The sequence below is a fragment of the Gobius niger genome (assembly GCF_951799975.1).
Source record: "Gobius niger genome assembly, chromosome: 18".
Classification (NCBI taxonomy): Eukaryota; Metazoa; Chordata; class Actinopteri; order Gobiiformes; family Gobiidae; genus Gobius; species Gobius niger.
Window position 1 is genome coordinate 14,911,231 of NC_136869.1, and position 23,722 is coordinate 14,934,952.

The window sequence follows — 23,722 nt, forward strand, 5'->3', positions numbered from 1 at the left end:
CGTATATGTAGTCAAAATGAATAATATATCACTAGTTTAGATATGTATAACGTTCAATAAATTAAAATCCCCTCAAAAAACGACAGTGAAAATGGTTTCTTCCATTCTCGTTGATAATCTCGCGATAACTACATTGCACACCATCCGCATGTACCCTGCTCTGCTTCACTTGAGGATCAGTAACAGCTAAAGACATAATATATTTTCTTCATAAGGTAATTCTGATCTATTCCATGTTGTCACCCTTTCACTAACGAGTAGTTACGTTGTCCTTAGTCGATTGAACGCATTTAGACTAAGCGTGTATGCTTGTGTTTTCTCAAGCAGTGTCACACCACCTATGGCTTGAACTTGTCAAAATTTCTAAAAACTCTGAAATGTTAACGCACCAAAACACCAAAATTACCATTACAATATCCGGGACTTAATGGTAGTGTTCACTTCGACTGCTGGACTCTGCAATTTGGCAAAAATTAAAAGAAGATGTGCTATCAAACTTCTAAATGTTGCATCATGTTGGCTTAGGTAAGGTTTAGTAGCATGTTTGTACCTGAACACTAGGTTTGTCTTGTGTTTTTACTGTTTAATGCCTACTTGCCATATATTTGACCTTTCCCATTTGATTTCACAGAATGCCATGTGAGGTAAAGCCTCGGTTTGTGTTGCTTTATGGTTCTCAAAAGGGTCAGGCTCAGTCCATTGCAGAGGGGATATTTGAGGAGGCAGATAAGCATGGATTTGAGGCTGAACTCAGCTGCTTGAACGAGAATGAAAAGGTATGTTTTGATTGTTTACAAATTTGGCTAGACCTTCTCGGACATTTATTAACCATTCTATGCACAGTAATTTTACATTTGTTGTTTATGAATTCAATTGATTCAGTACAATTTAGAGAAGGAGAGGGCCCCAGTAGTTTTCATTGTGTCTACGACTGGAGATGGTGAACCGCCAGACAATGCCCTTAAATTTGTGAAAAATTTAAAGAAAAAGACACTTCCCTCTGACCACTATCAACATCTGACCTATGCACTTTTAGGTAAGTTACTTTTAATGCTTAACCCCTTGTCTTGAGAAGGTTTCAAGTTTGTATACTTTATTGCAGCTTTAGGAGACACAAATTATGCTAATTTCTGCAACTGTGGAAAGACAATTGAACGTCGACTGCAAGAACTCGGAGCCAAACAGTTTTACGCGACAGGATATGCAGATGATGGTGTGGGGTAAGAAAACAAACACAAACCATCATGATATTGATTAATTCCTTTCCTTCTCATGAGATATATTTGAACTTTGTCTGGCCAGGTTGGAACTTGTTGTAGACGCTTGGCTTGAAGGATTGTGGTCAGCAGTTAAACAAGCATCCCAGAAAATGGCCTCTGATGCAAGTGCTCAGCAGAAAGGAAATGTCATGCAAACTCCTGCCTTTTTAGAAGTCCAATTAAACCGCCTAAGCCTCAGTGATCACCAGCCCGATGAAAAAAATACCTCAAATAATGCGACTGATGGTAAACATGCAACGGTTGTTGAACAAACCGCTGCTACTGAGTCAAAGCCAGGCTCATCAGAGAGCAGAACTGAGCTTTCATCTGCACCTTCATTAACAAGCTCGCTGCCTCCACTGTCTGAGTCTGCTCTCAACATTCCCGCTCTGCCTCCTTCATACCTAGACGTGTCACTTTTGGAAGTAGATGCAGTAGCAGAGGTAGGATAGTGCTAAACCTGTTATAAGTAGAAGTTATAAGTAATACATATTTTTTGTTTTTAAGACTCTTGGACCTGCAAATAAAGGTGCTCTTCATGAAGTCCCCATATCAAAAGCTGTTAAAATGACCAGTGGAGATGCAGTAAAGACCGCACTCCTATTTGAGCTGGATATCTCTGTAAGCCACGCAGCAAGATTTGCATACAATTCTATAGAAATGCATATTAAAAAAAATACAATATTTTATCAGGATTTCCAAATCGACTATCATCCTGGAGATGCTTTCAATGTGTTTTGCCCAAACAGTGCAGTAGAAGTGGAGAAGCTGCTGCACAGATTAGGTCTTTGGGACAAACAAAACCACCATGTTTGTATTTCGCTGCTCAAGGACACCAAGAAAAAAGGTATAGCATGAAGTGCGTACAGACATAGATATAAACTATTGCTGCTTTCATCTGCTAATTAGGCATTATGCCGCATATGTTATGCAGCAGCGCAGTAGACATAATTTCCCTGTGGGTTTAACTACAACATGTTATTGCTTTCTTTCATGTAGGTGGTAAGGTGCCGACTCACATCCCTAATAACAGTTCACTGCTTTACCTGCTGACATGGTGTCTTGAAATCAGAAGTGTTCCAAAAAAGGTATGTGATAGTTTGGTTTATCAAACTGTAGTTATCACAACAATTCTTTGTCCTCTTTTACTCAGAAAATGTACAAAGTTGTAACATACTGGAGTAGGACTTTAACAACAAAACAAGTCCTTTTTCTGATCTGTCTTTGTTATCGCTTAGCCAAAAAGTTGTGCCTTGTTTTTTCTCTCTAAATCTCACACTCCCTGCGCCAACAGACATAGCAGCTTGAAGTGGCTCAACTCCCTTTTCTTCCTGTCTGTCAGGTGTTTGTTCGAGCGCTGGTGGAGCATACTGGGGACAGCATGCAGAAGAGGAGACTACAGGAGCTGTGCAGTAAACAGGGCGCAGCAGACTACAACCTGTTCGTCAGAGACCAAAACCTCAGCATTTTGGAGCTGCTCACTGCTTTTCCGTCCTGTCTGCCTTCACTCAGCCTCCTCATTGGTCAGTCTTATCTGTTTACAAAATACAGCAGTGTCTTTCTGCATCATTAAGTCTATATAGAGTATTTAATATAAACATTATCGAAATATAGAATCATGGAGTCAATTTTAGAAACATTTACCTCTTCAAATCTACATAAAAAGGGCACAATATTCAGTTTCAAGCTTTTCGTGCTACACTACCAGATGCTTTTGCTTAATTAAAGTGTGTCCTCGCTACATGCAAGGAACAAATGGGAATAGCAGTGATTGATTTGAGACTGAGATATACTCATTGCAGCTGTGGAAAAAACAACAACTAAACTCTCAAAGTTTTATCTTTAATTTGAGAAAAGAGCCCGAGGTTATGCTAATAGAGGTCTTTTTGAATTTGCAAGTGTCATTCATATTTAGCAGGATGTACATGTTTCAGACTCTAGGGGTCACTGCAGCCCCAGCAAAGCAAAGAAAGGTGTGCGGAACTGTACATTTTACCCAATGATCGGCAATTGGCTTCACAGAATACTCAAGGGTGGTGGTTCAAATGCTGTGACACCGATGCCACTGTTGGTACAAATACCTCTTCTAGTGAAACTGCTGATGAGTCCAATATTAGGCTGCCCTTGTTTGGCTCTGATTAACCCCTGTTTCATATACTTGTTAAGCTTGATATTTCCGTTGATGCTTCCATTGATACTTTACTTAGTGCGGAAAGTTGGAGAAATCCTTTTTGCCCGTATTTCCGGTCAAAATAATAGACTTTTACATTCATTATGGTTTTGAGCTGTCACCTACTTACTTCAGTCCTTGCCAAATCATTTACGTCCAGCCCATTAATGCCTTTGGCCGAGTTTAGATTTAATAACCGTTGCCTAAAACTTAGCAGACAGTGAAATTAGTTTGGCCGCACCTTTCTTCCTGAGCTGTCCTCCAAAACAGCTGTGTCACACTCCTGTTCTTCCTCGTGTCAGAGTGTTATTTTTGGCCTGTTTGCCAACACCAGCACCTTTTTTTTTCTTTTTTTTATACTGTGCTGCTGAACTGATGCAGAAATTGGCAATCCGGACAATTGTGCCCAAGTGAAAAATATGGGGTTGGAGGGCCTTCAGGGCACCAGCTGTTATGAGGAGGGGACCGAGGGGGCTGTTTACTGTTGAGCGAATGACTTTGCAAGGACAGGAGTTTTTTTTGGGGGGGGCAGACCGGGGCAGAGGTCAGTCCTGACTCAGGTTGTTAAAAGTGTCCCACTGCAGTTTGCTCCTGGTCCATTACCTCGGCCGTGTGGGGAGGTGTTTGTGTTTATGCTGATATAAAGTAACTATAAATAATGAGACCAGAACTAGATCAAGCCCACGTCTTTGACCAAGTACATGCAGGTGAATTCATAGTTGGTGAAAGTCTATTCTCTTGTGTCAGACTTTATTGCAGCTATAGTGTCACAACAAAACTTCTGCGGTCAGAACCTCAGGGAAAAGTATATTTTTCCTTTACCTCTGGACTCAAATGAAATAATACCAAGAAATAATTCTCAAAACTCCAGACATCTGCAGCAAAGTGAATGACTGTTTCCCAGTAGGTGGTAACCTTTCTTTCCAAAAAAGCTAAGTTGTGAAATTGTTTTCTTGCTCCACAAATCGTTTTCCACATAAATTCACAGTAATGATATTATTAAACTATAAGAAGGCTACTGAACTTGTATCCTCTTAAAAGTCATGAGCTTGCAGGTACATTTCTCTGAAGTAGCATGGCATTAGCATTTCTATGAGCGTTAAAAAGTCCCAGGGTGAGTTCTGCTGAATGCCATAATATTAACAAGTTAGATTCATATCAAGTATAAATTATCGCAGCAAAGTTTTGTAGCCATGTTGCTTTACTTTTCCTTTTAAAACCGTACCTTTGGGTAAAAATTGCCGAGCGCAAAGTTTTGAGATGGAATAGATTATATTGTTGTGAGCAGTTTGATCGATGATACCCTGAAAATGATAATTTCACAAAACATAGTGGGGGCCTGCGGGATTGTGGAATTTTTTTTTTTGAAACCAAACCTTTCTGGAGAAATGCATGGTGTATCCTCAAGCCCCCCGACTGCCTGTAACGGGATATATCCTTTGTATCTGGCAGCGGTATCATCGGGGTGCAGCGGAGTGAGATGATGGATTGATTGTCTTGTGTTTTGGACGTCTGCTGTCACACCGTGATCGAAAGGCAGGAGTCAGGCACAGTGCAGCCTTTTTCTGTTAATATATACACACAGTGTAATAGATGGGGTGTGTACTTCAAAGAGCACCTGCGTAGTCATTCATCTTTGACAGTGCCATGCACTATACCAAATGACAAGTGTCTGGTGTAGGAGTGCACATTGGAAAATTAAGTATTGCAATTAGATTTGCAATTTATGCGCAGGAACATTAACATTAGAGATTAGGCTGAAATGTGATCTGCTAAACTAATACTAGAATCATATGCATTTAATATTTACCATAAGACGTCTAAGCTTTTTTTACACATAGATAAATCCCAATGGAGACGTTGGGAGACGTTTGTTTGTTTCTGAGGACATATTATCAAATAATAAAGCTTGTGCAATTTGTGATCATTTAAACTTCAAATTTGATTGAGATTGTTTGTGCAGCCCTTCTCTGGTGCCTTTAGTCAATACATTAAAACAATTAACAATTAGTTCTTATTATTTCTTCATGCATTCATGTTTTGGATGTAGAGCAATTGATTACAGTCGTGTCAACTGCTGTCCTTCACTGTTCCATTTATACCAACCTTTTAGTTATTGCAATCTTCCAAGCTGTTGTTTTTGAATTTTTTATATTATTTTGAATAATTTGAGGCACCATAGAGCCCAAACAAACAACAATATAGCTTTTAGTCATTGTAAAATATTCAGTATCCTTGTGGTACAGAAAGAATACCCATATTCCCAACACTGCCATGTCTTTCCATCCCCCTTTTTGTCTTGTTGGATATAAAACCCCAAACTTTAGGCTTAGTTTTAAGTGCAGTGAGTAAACGTGTTAGGTTGAATAAATGCCCATCAAATCTCCTAGCTGTCTCCTTAACAAAAAGAAGAGGAGCGAGCAGACTCAGTCCAGCTGTTTGTCTTACCGAGCAATTTAGCAGAAAAATGTGTTGTTGTAAGGCCTCAGATGGCGCATATGGTACGGCTTTACTTTCCCTTGTTCATCCATCTCCGAGATACCAGGCAGGGGAGTTCGGTACACGGTGGACGCATTGCTCACACAAAGTTGCAAATGGAGTATTGTGCCTGCTGCAAGGGTGGCAAAGTCAACTCTTACAACTTCTGCTGATTAACTGACACCTCCCCACCACCGAGGTAATGCACCTTCCCATTAGCCGGGAGAGGGCACCTTTGCGGGCCGCCTTCGAAATGGGGTCCTGAATAAGCAAAGCTGTTTCCTACCGGCTTCACATCTGGACACTTGGGATTCCATAACCCTGAGTTTGTAATTTCATAAATATAGAAGTGTGTCCCAGAAATAAGACTGCGTATGTATGTGTAACCCGGGCGGCGTACGCGCAGGTAGCAGGGCGCCTCAAAAGACCGAGACGACTTTCACTCATTCTGTCTCATCTCTTGTCACGCGCCTCTGTGTAACACAATCTATACGAGGCAGCGGATGTGATTGACAGCTGTGAATTTCTTTTTCCCCCTCCATTTTAGAGCACCTGCCTAAACTGCAGCCCCGGCCGTACTCCGCTGCAAGGTGAGATACTTCACGATATAATAGTGTGTGTCGTAACAAATGTACCTCAGCTGTTTTCACTCACTTCAACTTTGCTGCAGTTTTACATCTTTGGGTTTGCTTTTAAACAAAGTACAATACATAGCAACACACATATTTTCCCTCATATGCAGTGATTTACATATTGGCATAATAGACCCGCTCTCCCCAACCTTTTTTGCACTGGTTGCTCTTCCCTATGCAGTACACAGTAGTTGGATCTGGCTTTGGATTGGTTGAACAATTGAAATGGGATTTTACTTCAGAGTAGACGATGATATAGTAGTAGACTTCACACATTCTAGTGGAAACCTGTTATTAAAAGTCTGTTAAAAAGACAACACACACACGCTAACCAAATTTCCCTTCATCTCTAAGCCTAAAGGGATTTTCAGACTGCATTTCCTTTCTGTCTACTCACCAAATGAAATGGCTCAGATGGTAGAGCGGCTTGAATATCGGCTCCTACAGGCACATATTGTAGTTGTGTCCTTGGGCAAGACACTTCACCTACTGCCTACTACCTCAGGGCGTGATTGAATAAAAACTACAGTGTGGCACTTTGAGAGACTGTGACACAGGCTTGTATCGCGCAATAAGTGGAAGCCATTATTATTACTATTGTTATTTTCATCCTTATTAGAAATGTACACATATATAACAATAATCATGGTGTCAGAGGAATAAACATCTGCAGGAACCACAAGAAAAATCAGACGGAGACAAGTAATTGCACCAAAGCTGCTTGCAAAAAAAAAAAATCATCTTTAAAAACAAACCATCTTGACTGATAATTCAACACTTTTTTTTTTTACTTTCAGCTCTCTTTCTGAAACACATCACATGATTGAGACAAATGTTGCACTTTAGAAACCACTTCAATGATGTTGCTCACTTCATTCAATCTTTGTCTGGTGATTGATTTGTTTGCCCCGTAAGTGTCCTCTTGTCAAAACTTCCCTGCCCCTGTCATTAGACCCTCGTTAGCCGCTCATACGCTTCTTCCGCCGTGTGTGTTTGGGCTGAGAGGCGGCCCGGGCTGGAGAGACTGTGGTGGCTGTAGTTTATCAGATGGAGCAGAGACACATTAGAGGCCTGCATTATTGATGCTGTGGTCAATAGAGGTCTCCAGTGGCCCACAGGAGCTGAGAGAGTGAGGGATGGGAGTGTGAGAGCCGCTATAGCCACAGAGTACACTGGAAGAAAGAGCACAGGCTGGCTTATTTCTGCTGCTGAATCTTTTATTTGGTTTCAGCCTTTGACAAAGCAGATGTAGTGATGCTGTGGAGCTCATTACTCAAATTCATCACCCGTCTCATGTTTGGCATGTACTTTTAATTGGCGTTCAGTGTCGGTTTAGTTATCTTCTCTAATTGCTTATTTGAGAAGTGCGTTTTGGTGCTTTTCCCTTTTACGCCTTATTAAGGCTAAAGTGCCACTGTATGATTTTGGAGTAATTTTTTCAAGATTAATTCCTCAATTTAATCTTTAAACAATTATTAAATACTAACTCATTATAGTTTTATGTAAAAAGTCACCTTCCAAACAAAATACTAGTTTGGTTGGACGCCTTTAGCTTTGATTATGGCACACACTGTTACTGTGGCATTGTTTTAATAATAATAATGTTCCAATGTCACAAGATTTATTTCCACTGCATTCATTTATCTTTCTTTGTTTTGATGATTGGAGAGTGAGTTGGACCACAATGCAAAACCTTCTCCTCATTTTCAGTTCATCTGACCTCATTCTTAGGCCATTATTAGGCCTGACCAACTGCAGCAACCCCAGGAAAAGCAGATCTTTGTGAATTTGTTGAACAATGTTACATTTCCTTCTTCTTTTATTGAAATTTCCAGAGCAATGCTTTCAGTTTTATTTATGTTTCTAAGCATCTCTCCCAACGATTTGGAGGGAGCCGTATAGTATTAGTCCTTTTACTTTTCTTGATGTGTTTCCTCTCCTCCTCTTGGCTCTCTTCTTTCTTCATCCTCATCGTCACCATATGACACTTCCTCACACATACTCACACAAATGCGCTCATGCACACTCCCTGTTGTTTCTTGTCACGTCACTGTCTCCATCTGCTTCTCCCCTTGCTCCCACCTCTCTCTGTAGCTCCTGTCTTCGGCACCCGGGAAAGCTTCATTTCGTCTTCAACCTGGTGGAGTTCCCAGCATGCTCTGGGCGGCCTGATGGGAAGCGAGGCTTGTGCACTGGTTGGCTGTTTGACCTCATCAGTCCGGCCTTGGAGTCCTCCGGCAGCCGGCTTCTGCCAAAGGTAATGAGGTCACAGCAAAATGATGAGCTACATTAAAAAAGTTGTCTCATTCTTGGTCTTGCTTGGTATAAGAGCTCTAATTTGAAAGTACATGTGGTCAAAGGCGCTTTGATAGTTTCTCCTCCAAAATGAAAAGGTTGAAAGCCTCTTTTTTCTTTCTCTGTCTTGTCTCATTCTATTAAAATGCCAATTGAGGTGGCTGCCCCTGACAAATATCAGAGTTCAAGAGTTGTTCCATTAAAGTTTGAGCCAAGTATGAAGCACGATATGGATAACTGCTGCTTCATAGTAAACCAGTTTTATTTTTCTTTCTAAAAAACACGCAGCTGCACAACATTGATATATTTGTTGTTTTTTTGGAGTTTATATGGAAAATATATGGCAAAAAGAATAATAAGAGCAAGGTCCAAATGAACACTTGATTAAACTTCCTTTAGCAAATTACAATAATATAATTAAAGCTCTTGTTGCATGATGTTGTGGCCACATGCTCTGCTACCAGCCCTTAACTAATTGAAATTATAGATTTTACTTGGAGCTCATAACTTTCTCATTAGTATTTCTCAGATGTTGATCAATAAATGGATTGCATTTCTCTGGAGTCTCAGCATTGAAGTAATTGCCTTCATTTATTCATATTTCTGTCATGTCCTTTGACACCAGGTTCATGTCAGTTTGCGACCGAACGGCTCCTTTCGCCCTCCCTCTGACCCCGCTGTGCCCTTTGTGATGGTCGGACCAGGGACCGGAGTAGCACCCTTCATTGGTTTCCTCCAGCAAAGGTACTATTTATTTCTGAAATACACATGCTTTCGGCAGCGGAAGTTATTTGACCACGTCTGGGGCTAAACCATAGACTGGAGAATAGTGATGGACTATAATAGTATATAAGTGTGGGTGGCTTCGCCCATAGCGTTCAGTGCAGATGAACTGAAGCTCGTTCATACTGGCAATTTGGCAAGGTCCATTATTTAGAACAGGGCAGAAATAAAAGGGAAAATAGCAAAAAAAGTTAGACGATGTTGTATGTGTTAGGACAAACATGTGGAGGTAAGTATGACAAGCTTGTGTTCAATAATGAGAGGCTGGGAAATCCATTACAGCAAGAACCTTCTGGACCCTGTGCCAGTTTCCTTTTAGGGTTCAGCAGCTAATAGAGATGCTCCGTCTGTTTTTTTTCACTGTCTATGGGCTAAACCAAATTGGCAATCAGTCCTGAGGTTTAGTCTTATCTTGACTAAGACATTCTAAACAAGGACCGACACAAAAGAGAACAAAACCTTGAATTAAAGTTGCACTAACTTAAACTGAAGAGGACCTTCAGAGACAACTCAATCAGCACTAAACCAAAACTTTATGAATTTCTAATAATATAAGTATGACAGAGTGTCCACGGGGTCTTAAAAAGTATTAAAAGTTGATAAGTATTAAAGCAGTACTAAGTAACTCATGCCCCTAGAGGCCATAAGCGCCACTGCAGGTGTCGATTTTTCTTATTAATTGTTACTTATTAGTAGTTTTCTGGCCAGAGACACTAGGGGGAGATGAAAGTGATTTTCTGAGGTATTAATTTTTGTTTTTGAATTGACTTTTTTCCATAAAATTGATTGAAAAATGATATAGTTGTTGTGCTTAGTTACTTTTTCCCTCTATATTTGCTTTTGCCATGTACGGCGTGACGTAGCTTAAAACTGCTCCTCAGTGTCTGTGACCACCATTCTGTGAAACGAAACAAGTCGGTCTAAATAGGGAAAGTCTGAGTTTGACAGTTCTTGGCTAGAAGTTGAAGAATTTAAACCTTTGTTGAAGCCGCTCAAAAGAACCCGTGAGGTCTTAAAGTTTTTAAAGGAGGTCTTAAAAAAGTCTTTAAAAGGTATTAAATTTGACTTTGGGGTTCGTGCAGATACCCTGTAATAACCAGACAGCGTTTAAATTAACCAGAACTTCTCTAGGACATGACTTTGGATTCAACTGGGACTTAACTGGACTTCAGCGAGGTATAATATTAACATAACAGTAAGAAAAATAAAATCGTCTCAAATATTTGGAATCCAAAAAACATACACCGCCAGTCGTACCTGTACCATAATATTTGACATATCAATAGGGTGAAGCTGCTTCTTCCAGATCACCCTCTTGTCTTTGAAAGAATGCATTTTCAAGAAATTCTAAGTGCGCATCTTCCTGGCGTGCTTTTGAGTAATCTGCCGAGACAATTAAATAGGACCCTGCCCAAAGCCGATAAAAGTCGCTGCCATGTACAACTCATAAAGCATCATAAATCTAGCGGCGCGGGCTGTGATCACGCCAGGGATTATTTCAGATGCTTGGCTCGTCTCGACAGGAATAAATTAGTGCCTCTGCGATGCGAGGGGTTTATGACTTGGTGTGTAATGAACAGCAGTGTGTTAAAGGAGCACATGGAGGATATCAATACAAGAAGTCCAATAGGTCTGCGAGATTAATCAAATCGAGATTTAATCATGAACGCTCGCAATGGGAGCACTGGAGTACATATGTGGACGGGAAAAAAAAAAGAATTGTTTGCCACATGTTGATAAATCTTAATTGTTTCTCTTCTAATCGTCCAAAGTCCCCTCAAAATCATGAATACTTACACTAGACATTTGACACTCGCTATTATTTGCCAAAGGAAACTGTGGCATTTACTCTGATTCGAAGTGGATAAATTGAGTGCGGTGATCAAGATGAGCTGTCAAAAAGATTTAGCGTGACTGAGCGGGCCGTGCCAGTGCCCATTTGTTGCCTGCACACACACCTCAGCTTAAGTTTTCTTTTTTCCGTCCGACATGTCTAAGTCGCGAGTGGCTTTGTATGAATGAGGTTGTGCCCCAGTCAAGTCCAATTGTCTGTGAATCCCCAGACGTCCGCTCTGTTGTGGCGTGCGGTGATTGTGGCAGAGGTGAGTGAAGGGGTAAATGGAGGACAGGATGGATGGTCAGGTGGGCCTTTACAGCTTTTTGCACCTCTGAGATCCTGCAGCACCGGACACAATGCCAAACTATCAGAGGGTATAGATCTTATTGAGCAAGGTTGTGACAGGGGGATAGTGTTCACATCTAGTGCCAAAGATAAAGATTTTTTTGTTCTGGAGCTGTATGTACTATTGCTTTATATCTTGTAAGGAAATCCTGTGCCTCTCAGTCTCGGATGCAATTTCTTTGTTGTATTCTAATTTGGTCATAAGTCTGAGGAGGACAAATAAAGCATATGTTATATTATATATTACCAACTCTCCACTGCAAACCTATAATGCTACATATAAACTATTTTGATGCCAATTCTCTCCATGTGCATTCTGCTCTAAACCAATCTCACAATCCACGCTCCTATACACAAACAAAATTGAAGACAAGGCCAAGAGCAGTTGACATTGTATCCAGATCAAAGATTCCAATCACCTGTGTGTCGCTGGGCTATTGTATTTGCCTTTGAGGCTTAAGCAGAGTCTACTAAGCAACAGGACAGTACATGGGGACACTTCGATCGTACCCTCACTGCATCCCCACTGTTAATCAATATCCGTTCAGACTGCTTTACTCAAGTGGAGGAAGAGTTTCTAAGGTCGGAAACTTGTTTTGTGAAAATGCCTTCGAGTGTGTGACCGGTGCAGTGATATTTTGACTTTTTTTCGTGTTCAACAGTTGGCAATAATCTATCCAGCAAGCTTTCATTTCTCAACCGGAAAGTAAGTTTGCTCAAATTAATAAATAGTGATGCCCAGAGGCGCACTTGGCACTCGTATGCTGTCCCAAGTTCAATTGGAGTTTGTGTGCTTGCAGATATAGAGCACTCACTTATCTCTGTAAACAGACAGCTCATGACAATTATGAGCGGCGTCTTGTTGTCCTGTAAATGAAGAGGATTTTAATTTAGCATGTACAATGTGTGATGCCGCGGTAAAAATGTTCAGTGTAATTTCAATGATTAAGCCCCAAGCTGTTGTTGTCTTTCGGCGTTTGGTGAAGCTGCTCTTGTTTGCATGTCTGAAAAGCCACTCAAGCGCTCGGGCTCAGCTTGCGAAAGAAAAACGGATGAAAGTTATGAGATAATTGTGATGTTTACGAAGTTGTCGGCGCAGCTTGCCTCGCGGTTTTCCCCCTTTCCCCGCTGATCAACTAAACTCTGCTGAAAGGTGACTACCTCCGATTTCAAGGGACCAAATGCAGAGCTCTGTAGACGCTACCTTCCTCCCCCCTCCCCCCTGGCGTAGCATCGTAGGCAGTTAGAGTGTGGAGATGTGACGTGATTTGTATTCAGGGAAAGGCGCCGCTATGGTCTACTCAGAATGGGATCCAGGTTTTTCATATTGGTATTGATCCCTCCAGGGCAGGCGGCGCGAGGAGAGTCGGCCTCACTAAAATGAGTTTACTTGAGGCTGTTTGCAGATCAGACGAATCTCGTCGAGGATGCTAATGGACGCGATCTTGGCGTTCGAATTGAGTCAGGCAGACAGCTCTGTTAGCCAGGCTGTCGGGTTCAAACAAACTTGCTCCTTAAGGTTTATTAAATGACCAAGGCTTTCACTTAATCACAAGTAGTTGATGCCAGGACTTGAAAATATGCTCAATTTTTACAGTGCTAAGTAATGTTCCGAGTTTATGCCTTGTGTGAGATAATTTTCAAATTAATGGTCCAATTAGAGGATTAAAAATTCACACCCAAACAAACAGAAAAGTTGATTAGCATCTACATTTCAATTTGACACAGAGGTTTGAAGTGCAGTGGTTCATTATCACATTCATATTCATACAGCGTGCAAATGAATGCTCAGCTTACAAGAACTGCTGAAAATGCATTTATGACGTATTTTTATGTGATGGGTAATCTATACATAGCTGGGTGATGTATTATGTTATGTTTTTGTAATGAGGCATGTTCTTCACTCCTTTTCACGGTACCCTTTTGACTGTAGGTAAGAAAATCCTTATGTTTTTGTGCTGAAACATAGCCTTTTATGTTGCGCAGTTAATCAGCACTCAACTACTTACACCAGTTACTTTTGACAAAAATAAAAAGTTCAACAGAAGCAGCACATCCCGGGTAAACAGCTCTGTGTGGCAGAGGGAGGACATCCACAGCTGTTGTTGGTATTGCTCTCCCTCTCACTCCCCGCGGTTGGTCAATAGCGGCCCCTCTGTCTTCACTTATCTGGGGTCACAGAGGAAGCCTGGCTCCTCCTGACGGATGGCATCACGAGAGGTTGGGGGGTCAACTGTTGCTATTACTGTCACCTTTATTGCAGGTGCACACGGCAGATACAGGCTTCTGCTGAGCCACCACTGTCGCATGTAAAAGCTTCTGGGAGCTTTGCCAAAACTTCTAAGCCATAAGGGAAATCTTTTTTTTTTATGCCTGAATTTCATTTTGGCATTCGAGCACTTTGGGAGATAAGACGCCCACACACAATAAACATCAGCTGGCTTCAAACAATCCCGAGGAAGTGGTTCTGAAAATTCAGCGCAAGGACAAGCAGTAGCACTTCGGTATTTTGAAGAACTTTGATTTTATTCAATTTAGTGGCATCTTCTTTGCAACATTTTAGGGAAAATGAAGCTGCCAAATCAGAAAAATGACATTTTTTTTCCTCTAGTCAAATGATTGTTTATATTGTCAACCACTGTTTGGCGGTGGATTAGACATTGTTAACCCGTGGCTCAGCTGCGGTTTAGGCACTTTGAATTGCCTTGTGAATGAAACAAATAAACTTGCCTTGCCTAGTCCCAGATTAGCCCAGGTTTTAGCCTAGTTCAATTCTGATGTAATCTGGGTCAAGCCCTGGCGTCGATCAGTTAAGTCCACCAGATTTAGTTCTGTCGAGGTCTGCGAGATTAATCACAATTCAAACAAAATCACAAATGAATGGTCCCATTTCGCCAATCACAAAGACTGTGATCATTCAGATGATGTCCTCTTCTGAAATCTAGATAGAAGATACCGTATATATAGTCTCCATTGTGTCTAATCGACCTCTATAAACACGCGATCAGTCATCTCTCAATATTTGGACCTGTTTGAAATCTAGTTCGTAATATCCACGTCGACCTTTACAGCTAAAGCACAAATTAAACACTTATAAACTAATAAATAGCAAGCCTTGCCTGGACCCTACCTGGTCATCTTGGCTGTGTCTAGTCCTTGTGCTCATATTTTAGCGTGAGACCTCGCTGCCCTACAAAGGTGACGTATCCCGGTTAGGTGATATTTAATTTGTACACAGTGCCCTTGCTGTAGCTTGTATCGCCGTTTCAGTGCATTAGGACAACAGTGGCACTGGCTGTACCGACAGTGCTTAATGCTGTCAGCGCTTGTCTTTAACCTTTGCTACATGGAAGGACCCGCTCTCCTCTGCTCTGCGCTGTCGGGTCGGCTCGTCTGCTGTTATTGATCGAATGCTAACATCTGATTGTTTGACTTTCAGAGAGAAGCAGAGACTGGAGAACCCCGGCGCGGCATTTGGCGAGACTTGGTTATACTTTGGTTGCCGGCACAAAGACAAAGATTTCCTGTTCAGGTACTCTTTACATATTTTTAATCATAATTTGGGTGGTCTTTATTTTACAGCAGGAATGAAATAGATATTGGACAAAAGCATGGTAACTAGGGCATTTTGCTTCCATTATATACCCAAGAAAACACTATTACTGTTCCTTTATCATTACAATTGTAGTATGCCATTTCCATCCTATTGTTGTGCTGTTACTATACTGTTAAGTTCAAATGAAAAATCATATGAACTTTCACTCGTCTTCAACCTTTTGCAAACGGCTCGTACCATATCCTTTTCCTACGTCACAGTTCACCTTGTCCACATTTCCACTATGCTTTTAAATGTTTGACCCCACATAATGAACATCTTGCTCTGTGCAAAAGTGCTGTGGGTGTATTGTATGCGCTGCAGCGTGCTACGCGGTTGGTGAATAACAGTGCGAAAAGTTGTTCTCAAGAGAACTCCGAATGAATAAATTGAATGGCAAAGCAATGCTATTTTAATCAAGGACACGCGTCTCTGTCGTGAATGTGAAAAATGCTTTTGCTAATACAGAATAATATGGCCATACAAAATGCTGTATGACTGTTTCAACGGTTTATAGATCTAATTGGTAGATTTTTCTGTTAAAACTAATCCAGTCAGGCAAGTGTTTATTGAATGTCTTACCTAAAAAGTTCCATAACATTGTATATTACAGACCCACACCGGAATGCTAAGTGGTCGCAGCCAATGTTGTCTTCTTCACCATTTCTAATTGCTTAAATCTTCGGCAATAACTACAGACAGCAATCTGTAATCCCGTGGAATCAGACAGCTTTTCGAGCTCTTCCGCAAGTGAAAAAAACTGGCCAGGCTTTGGGCGTGTAATATAGCCTATATTATGCTTCTTCTTTAAGGGCTAGATTTTTATACTCACTACTGCCACCTCAGGTCTTACGCGTAACTGCAGCTTCTATATTAAGCTTGTGCATGACGGCACTTTCGAATGAACAACTTTTTGAGTGACAGTGCAGGATTTTAGAGGCAGTATAGACCCTTTAATAAAAATACGTTTAAGTAAATCCGCGGATTCCAGATACTTTTGGGCGGTTTTGGCCTGAAATACCTGGCAACCCTGGTTTATGCTAACTGCTAATCTCTGTATCTTTATGCATTGGAGCAATAAATGACCATTAAGTCTGGTGGTTTTTTTTTTTTAGCTTCTTTCTGACCAACTTCTGAGTAGATTTAAGTAGAAGCAAAGGACTTGGCGTTGTTAATGACACCAGAGGAGATCACAGCGCGTAGTTTGTTCCCCTTTGTTTCTCCGCATGCTTTCGTTAAATGGTAACTCGGAGGCAGGTATTGTAAGTGCGCCTCTGATTCACACCCCCACAGTGTTGACCGAGCCGATTAGCGTCTGTTTTATGTGCCTCCTGTGAAGTGCTGTACTCTATTTAAATAGGTTAGTGTAGAGAGAGCAACATACCTGCTGCTGAAGTCATTTTACATTTGTCTCTGTTCATGGCAGCGAGATTGAATGACTACTCTTGGACTGAAGACTATACCCTTATCAGTATTGTATTTCTAGAGTCCCGGCTGTGCTATATGTGTTTGAGGAATATAGTTGTTAATAAATATCCCATTTTTAGAGGAAATTTGTACTCTTTATCATTACATCATGCCTGCCTAACGATAAAATTTATAAAAGATATTTAGAAATGATGAAGAATAACCGTCTTAGTTCAGTGTCGCTTGTACCATAAAAGTTTGGTTGTGGTTTTTGGAGATAGCTGGGCGTCGGTGCGTGTGACATGAAGGGAGCAGAGCAAGACTTGTTCCTCCTGTACATGGTGTTACTCAAGGTGAAGACAGGATGTACTCTCTTATCTCACCCAGCCATTTCCCATCAGCTAAAAACAAACACGCCTCGCGATGAGCTACAATCAACTGCAGCACTCAACATCCCCATAAGAGGTACACGCCAATCCACCTGCCTGTCACATCGCACCTCTCCTTACCCATTTATACTGCCTCTGATTCAACTTTTGAAACAGAGATTCTCCTTAGAGTTTAGAAATATCATCAATGCGCTTTATATTACAGTGAGATGGGGCAGGTTAGCCCTTCAAAAAACATCTGTTTTCTCATGGAGTCGACTTTTCTTTGATTTTTTTTTTTTTGCCAGCTTTCCGTCACAAAGATAATCGCTTCATAATGATTTAAATCAGGTGTCAAGCAAGCAAGCCTCTGCAATTTGTCACTTCTGTAATTGATGTTGCAATCATTTCAAGCAGCCTTTGCTATCTCAACTGAATAAAGAAATGACGGTTCCAGAATATGTTAGAAAATAAACTATTCTGCACTGATCAAAGGAGCTGTTTTTGGCAGATTATAGCTGGCCTGCTTGGAGCAGTATGTGGGAATCAGGGGAACTGATTCCGGTTTGGAGAGTTTCCATCCGCTGTGACTTGGTGTGCCTCAAGGTAGCACATTGGGTCCAGTTTTGTTCAGCCTTTATATTCTTCCTCTGGGGTCAATATTCAGGAAACATAACTTTGCATTTCATTGTTATGCTGATGATGTACAGGTGGCTCCGCACGTGCCCTCACTGATTGCTTGAAAGATGTCCAGAATGGCTACAAAATAATTTTCTCAGCTTGAACAAAAGCAAAATTGAGATGAACTTCTAAATGGCTATGATTGCAGAGTAGCACCTCTCAGCTCCCATGTTAAATATTTTTTTCTGAATTTTGAAGGACTTCAAACTTGACAGGCAATTCAGCGCTGTTCTCAAATCCAGCTTTTATTATTAAAGGTTTTTTCTAAATTAAATCCCATTATTCCACATCGAGTCTTTCAAAAAGCACAGGGACCATATTACACCTGTTCTTAAATTTTTACATCGGCACCCCTTCCATTTTAGAATCTGTTTTAATGTTTTAATGATTGATTTTAAAAGTCTTAATGGCATAGTACCATCTTTTCTATTGGAACTCCTCCACCCCAATGTCCAGAGTCAATATTACCGCAATAAGCATAATAAACATTAGAAATAAAAATGAAAAAGATAATATGAAGCCAATATCGTGGGGCAGGAAAACCTCAGTATATTGGACTTCACATTTTGTCATCACGACCGGCTTGTGTCATGACTGAGATGACAGTGTGCAAGAATATTCCAATTTCCTTGTGAACGGTGTCGGTGTGAAACGGCTGTATCCCCTTGTTATTCAAGTCAGTGTTTATGCATTATTTTTAGTCTGCGTGCTGCTGCAGAACTTGCACCCCCTGAGGCTCAGACCTTCGCTCATGATCATGCTTGTAGTGGGTTTTGGCTTATTCCGACTGCTTAACTTTAAACAAGCAGCTCGGAGCCATTGAGAAACACTCTCCCGCACTACCTTCCCCTGTCTCTCCCCTCCAATAGGACCCCAGGCTCTGTAAAAATACTAAAGCCGGAGTAGTTGGCAGGCGAACCACTGATAGGGAGCAAGGTTAGACCCAAATGCAAGGCTGGGAGGATTGATTGTAAAAAAGATGCTTATAACGGTGGCTGACCTTGCTTCGGAAATCCATATTTTTTCCTGCCTTTTTTCTTGTTAAATAAGATAAATAGGGTGTCTGGTACAGTTTTGCTCAGACCTTTGCCCATTACTGTTCAGTTTTATCAAGATTGACAGCCTTGGTGGTCGAAGGAAGCATTTCAAAGGCATGGCATATGACAACACGGATAAATACTTTAAGCCACGGTCATTATCTCAAAACCTTTTTAGTGAAGATTTTCTGAAATATTTGTTACATCCCAACACATATTGTCTCTATCCTTCTATCCTTCTTCATTTTGCAGGGAGGAGCTGGAGGATTTTGTGTCCAACGGTACCCTAAACCACCTCAAAGTTTGTTTCTCAAGAGACAACGAGGAAGTAGAGTGGGAGGGCGCCCAGTCCACAGCCCGACCCAGATATGTCCAACACAACCTGCTTCTTGACAGCAAGGCCATAACCAGCGTCCTACTGGAGAAAAGCGGCTCCATCTATGTGTGCGGGTAACTAAACATAATGGCAACATATGTACAATTTATTCAGAGATTTTCCCATAACATTTCCGTGCTATGGGGAGGAGGATGGATATATCATTTTATTTTTTGGGTGTCTTTTGTTGTTGCTCGGATAAGAGAAGCTCATTCTAGGTTGTGCAGGACATGGGGTCAGAAATAATTTTAGTACACGTGCTATATATTAAAGGAATAGGCCACCGTTTTTACATACTAAGATATGTTCTTACCTCACTTTAGACGTGTTAATATATCCCCGTCTGGTCTTTGTCCGTGCGCTCTGTCACGCAAACGGAGCACATACGCAGCCTCTCCCACATGTCACATAGCTCCGAAAAAGCTCACAATAGAAGCTACCAAGCTCTTCCACGTGTTCCCTATTTAAATAAAGTTACGTGAAGTGTTTTCATGCGAAGTATATTTACCCAGAAATGTAGCATGTTGATTTTATAAGCAAATAAAAAGGGGGACTATATTGTGAGGCGTAATGATACGAGGAGTAAAACGTCCGCGCAGTAACTCCTAAAGGTTATTGACGGAAGTGAGCGGGGGAAGTCTTTAGGAGTTACTACGCGGATGCTGTGCTCCTCGTATCATTACGCCTCACAATATAGTCCCCCTTTTTATTTGCTTATAAAATCGACATGCTACATTTCTGGGTAAATATACTTCGCATGAAAACACTTCACGTAACTTTATTTAAATAGGGAACACGTGGAAGAGCTTGGTAGCTTCTATTGTGAGCTTTTTCGGAGCTATGTGACATGTGGGAGAGGCTGCGTATGTGCTCCGTTTGCGTGACAGAGCGCACGGACAAAGACCAGACGGGGATATATTAACACGTCTAAAGTGAGGTAAGAACATATCTTAGTATGTAAAAACGGTGGCCTATTCCTTTAAAGAATTCAGAAGAAACAAAGTACATTGTATTTGTTTGTGTTCAAATTAGGGCTGGGACTTTATCGTGTTCATGTAGATTAATTAGTTATAAAGGTTTTAATGGGTTCAAAATTTTAACGCAATTGACCACATTTCCCTCCATTTTCACCCATACAAAAGTCCTGAGCCAGAACCTTTCTATTTGTTACATTTCACTACATTCGCTCACAACCATGATGGAAATGGAAATGTTAAACTCTTCAAGGCAATCTTTTATGCCCCCTTTGCTTTATTTATTTCACTGTATACACTGGAAAACGTAGCACTATAATTACTTTTTAGTAACACTGTTTAGTTACACGAATGATCACAGTTCCTGAAACACTTCAAAGCTGAATCGCTGTGATAACACTTTGTACCAATCTGTTAGTTTATTGTTGTAGTTTGTTATATAATAGCTTAACAAGTCCCACCACTAGTTCCAATATTATCCAGGTTACTACCTGTTTTGTAAAATTGACTAAAACTTGACTAAAATTAAATGACATTTTCGCAAAAGACTAAAACTAAATTCAAATATGTTGTCAAAATTAACACTGAGGTGAACACTGCTGAATGCAAGCATTTATTTTATTACAGATGTTTATATAATTGAAAAACACCTGCTAAATGAACAAACAAACTTGCAGCTCACCTCTCCTAAGACCTAACAGTAACGCCACCAGCTCGTCTCCATGGAGATGTGGACTAAAGGCAGCCAAATATGAAGTCCAATTAGGATAGATCCTCATCCAAATCCATTTTTTGATTGCACACAATAAACATAGCATTTTCTGTGTCTAGCTGGTCATTAATACGCATGCTTTGTACTTTTGGCAACAGTATAATTTACAATGTTACGCTGTGTGCCTTTAAGTAATTCTCAAAGCATAAGTACTATCTGCTCTTTTTTAAATTGTGAAAGTTGGTCATGGGGGAAACAGGCTAGCAGCATGGTATTTCTGTGTTATTGCTCTACATAAATACATATATCACTTAAGAAATCCTGCCTTTCACATCTACCAACAAAAATTCCCTATCTGCTGGAGCCTGAAATGACCTGAAAATGCTCAGCACTTGTGCAAGTAAAATACATGTTATCAAGATAAAAACTGAGTGATAATTATATTCGACACAGGGCCCTTTTTATTAATTCAGTTTTCTCACCAGGGACGCGAAGAACATGGCCAAGGACGTGAACGACACACTAATGGAGATGATCAAAACCGAACTCCAGGTGGACCAACTGGAGGCCATGAAGACGCTGGCTGTGCTGAGAGAGGAAAAACGCTACTTACAAGACATCTGGGGCTGACCGCGCACGTCTTCTGCTGGCTCTCAGAAAAATCACCGCGCTCAGCCATAACCTTTAGATCTGTTAAAAATATAAAGGAGTGACTGCCAAAGCCTAAGCCCTGAGGCGGTTTACACAGCACAACAGCGCTGAGATGGACTGTAGCTTGACCCGGGAATATAGGTCCATTACTTCACCTTGGGTATTGCTGTTCCCAACACAAACGACCTTGGTCAGAGCAATAGCGCTGCAGCAGATTGTTCTTGCCGTGTGAAAAAGCTTTTAGCGTGGACAAGCGCGCGCTCCACGTCCTTTCTATGGAAAAGGCATTTGCTTCCATTGGCGGTGGTGATGGAGTGATTTAGACCGGAGTGGTTGGAGGATATACTTTCGATGGAAAACAGCATACCAGTGTGTAGTTCTTTATCGACATACAGAGAGTCCCTAAGTGGTTATTGTCGTTCAGTCAAAAGACTTCTAGAGTTTTTTGAAGTGGAAGAGGGCTCACTGTCAGTTGATGCTCGTTTTTACCCAGACAATAAAGTAACATTTTATCCAGCAACTATGGACCCATGACAGTAATGGACAAGTTAATAACTTATATTTAAAGCACTACTAAGTAACTTGTTTACCTTATTAAATCCTCTTCATAGTCCCTCTGGGTGTAATACAAGTGTTAATGGCATGATTGACACCTGCAGTGGCGCTAATGACCTCTAGGGGCATGAGTTACTTAGTGCTGCTTTAAAGACATGTTGACAAAAGAGCATTTCCCCAAGTATTATGGACAGCGGGGTGAGTTTACACATATTTCCTGCTGTAAAGCCCATCCCTACCAGAAGAAAGACCGATAACTACTTTAAGGGACTAGATGCAAGTTGGTAATTTTATACTCACTACTGCCACCTCAGGTCATACGTGTAACTGCACATTCTATATTAAGCTCGTGCATGACGGCACTTTGGACCCTAAGTAACAACTTTTTGAGTGACGGTGCAGGATTTTAGAGGTAATTGTGGTGAACAGGTCTGGGCTCATTCTACACATTGGGACATGGCTGGAACAAGTAGGGGGAGGAAAATACTTAGTTTTAACATTTTTAAACTCTTAAAGTCCCTTTAAATTCAGATTGTGCTGTTGCTTGGAGTGGCCAATAAAAGAAGATAGACACTTCTGCTTTAAAACACAGATAAAAATGTCCAAAGATCCTATGCCATAATCACTGCACCGGTCCCCTTCTGTACTGTTTAACTGCAGGTCCATATTGCTAATCCTTAACCGTTTTAATGAGAGGCTGGTGCAACAATCACTCATCAGCCACTCATTATTATAGTATGCTTTATTCCAAACATTACATTTCATCATTTTCATGCAACATTTCACTCTTTTTCCTTTTACCTCACTAACTTTGTGCCTTAATTTAACCTTGAAACTGCCAGTTCTGTAAAAGCAAACTTTTCTAAAACCTACAAACCCTAGAAAACCTTGGGGCATTTGGTGAGAGCTAACACTGTTGTGCCATGTGTGATCAGAAATTAAAATGAATTTTAAAAGAAGATCCTGCGTGCTTTGACTGCTTTAGTAAAGTCACTGTGTTAAATTACATACTCACCTCGAGAAAATGACAAAAGAGCAACTTAAGGAGAAGTACATTCTGTCATTAATGAGCATAAATGCCTAAAAATAATATATATATTTATAGAAACCCCAATTATTCAAGGTGACTTTGGTCAGAGGAATAATACTGTCTCTGCTAATTGGGAGCTTTTCACAATGGGCATTTGGAGCAGCACAGTCCCAGTGCGGCGTCTTAGAATTAAATCCTCTAACAGCAGCCTTTTATTTATCTAGTTGTATGGACGGTGCGAGAGAAAAACATGTTTACAGTTGCCGCCGCCTGCTCCGCCGTTGACATCCCCTTCGAAACACTTTTTAAAGCCGAGTAAACAAAACGTACAGTGTCACGGAAACATTCCCTCGTAGTAAATAATTAGCTAAATGCTTTTTTCTCAGTGCAAGGTAGAAAGACGTGTCCTTGTGTTTGTCCGGAGACATCTGGCTATTGTCCTCCTCGTCCCTCATTGTCCAAGACGAGCTGAGAAGGACAAAATCAAAAATAATGAGTGTATCTAGCAACACCACCAATCTCATCAGCGCACAGCCA

At 40.9% G+C, this 23,722-nt stretch overlaps 1 protein-coding gene across 1 annotated transcript; it reads left to right on the forward strand.

The window, feature by feature from the left end:
- Positions 1-128: 128 nt before the first annotated feature.
- On the forward strand, positions 129-22,243 carry mtrr (5-methyltetrahydrofolate-homocysteine methyltransferase reductase). The gene is made up of 15 exons (XM_079575811.1): positions 129-215; positions 632-776; positions 883-1,036; positions 1,103-1,220; positions 1,303-1,702; positions 1,767-1,880; positions 1,953-2,106; positions 2,259-2,347; positions 2,602-2,782; positions 6,455-6,497; positions 8,634-8,796; positions 9,460-9,578; positions 15,239-15,331; positions 19,140-19,337; positions 21,435-22,243. The coding sequence occupies exons 2-15, from the start codon at positions 633-635 to the stop codon at positions 21,577-21,579; spliced, it is 2,115 nt and encodes a 704-aa protein (XP_079431937.1). The 5' UTR covers positions 129-215; position 632; the 3' UTR covers positions 21,580-22,243.
- The last annotated feature ends 1,479 nt before the right edge of the window (positions 22,244-23,722 follow it).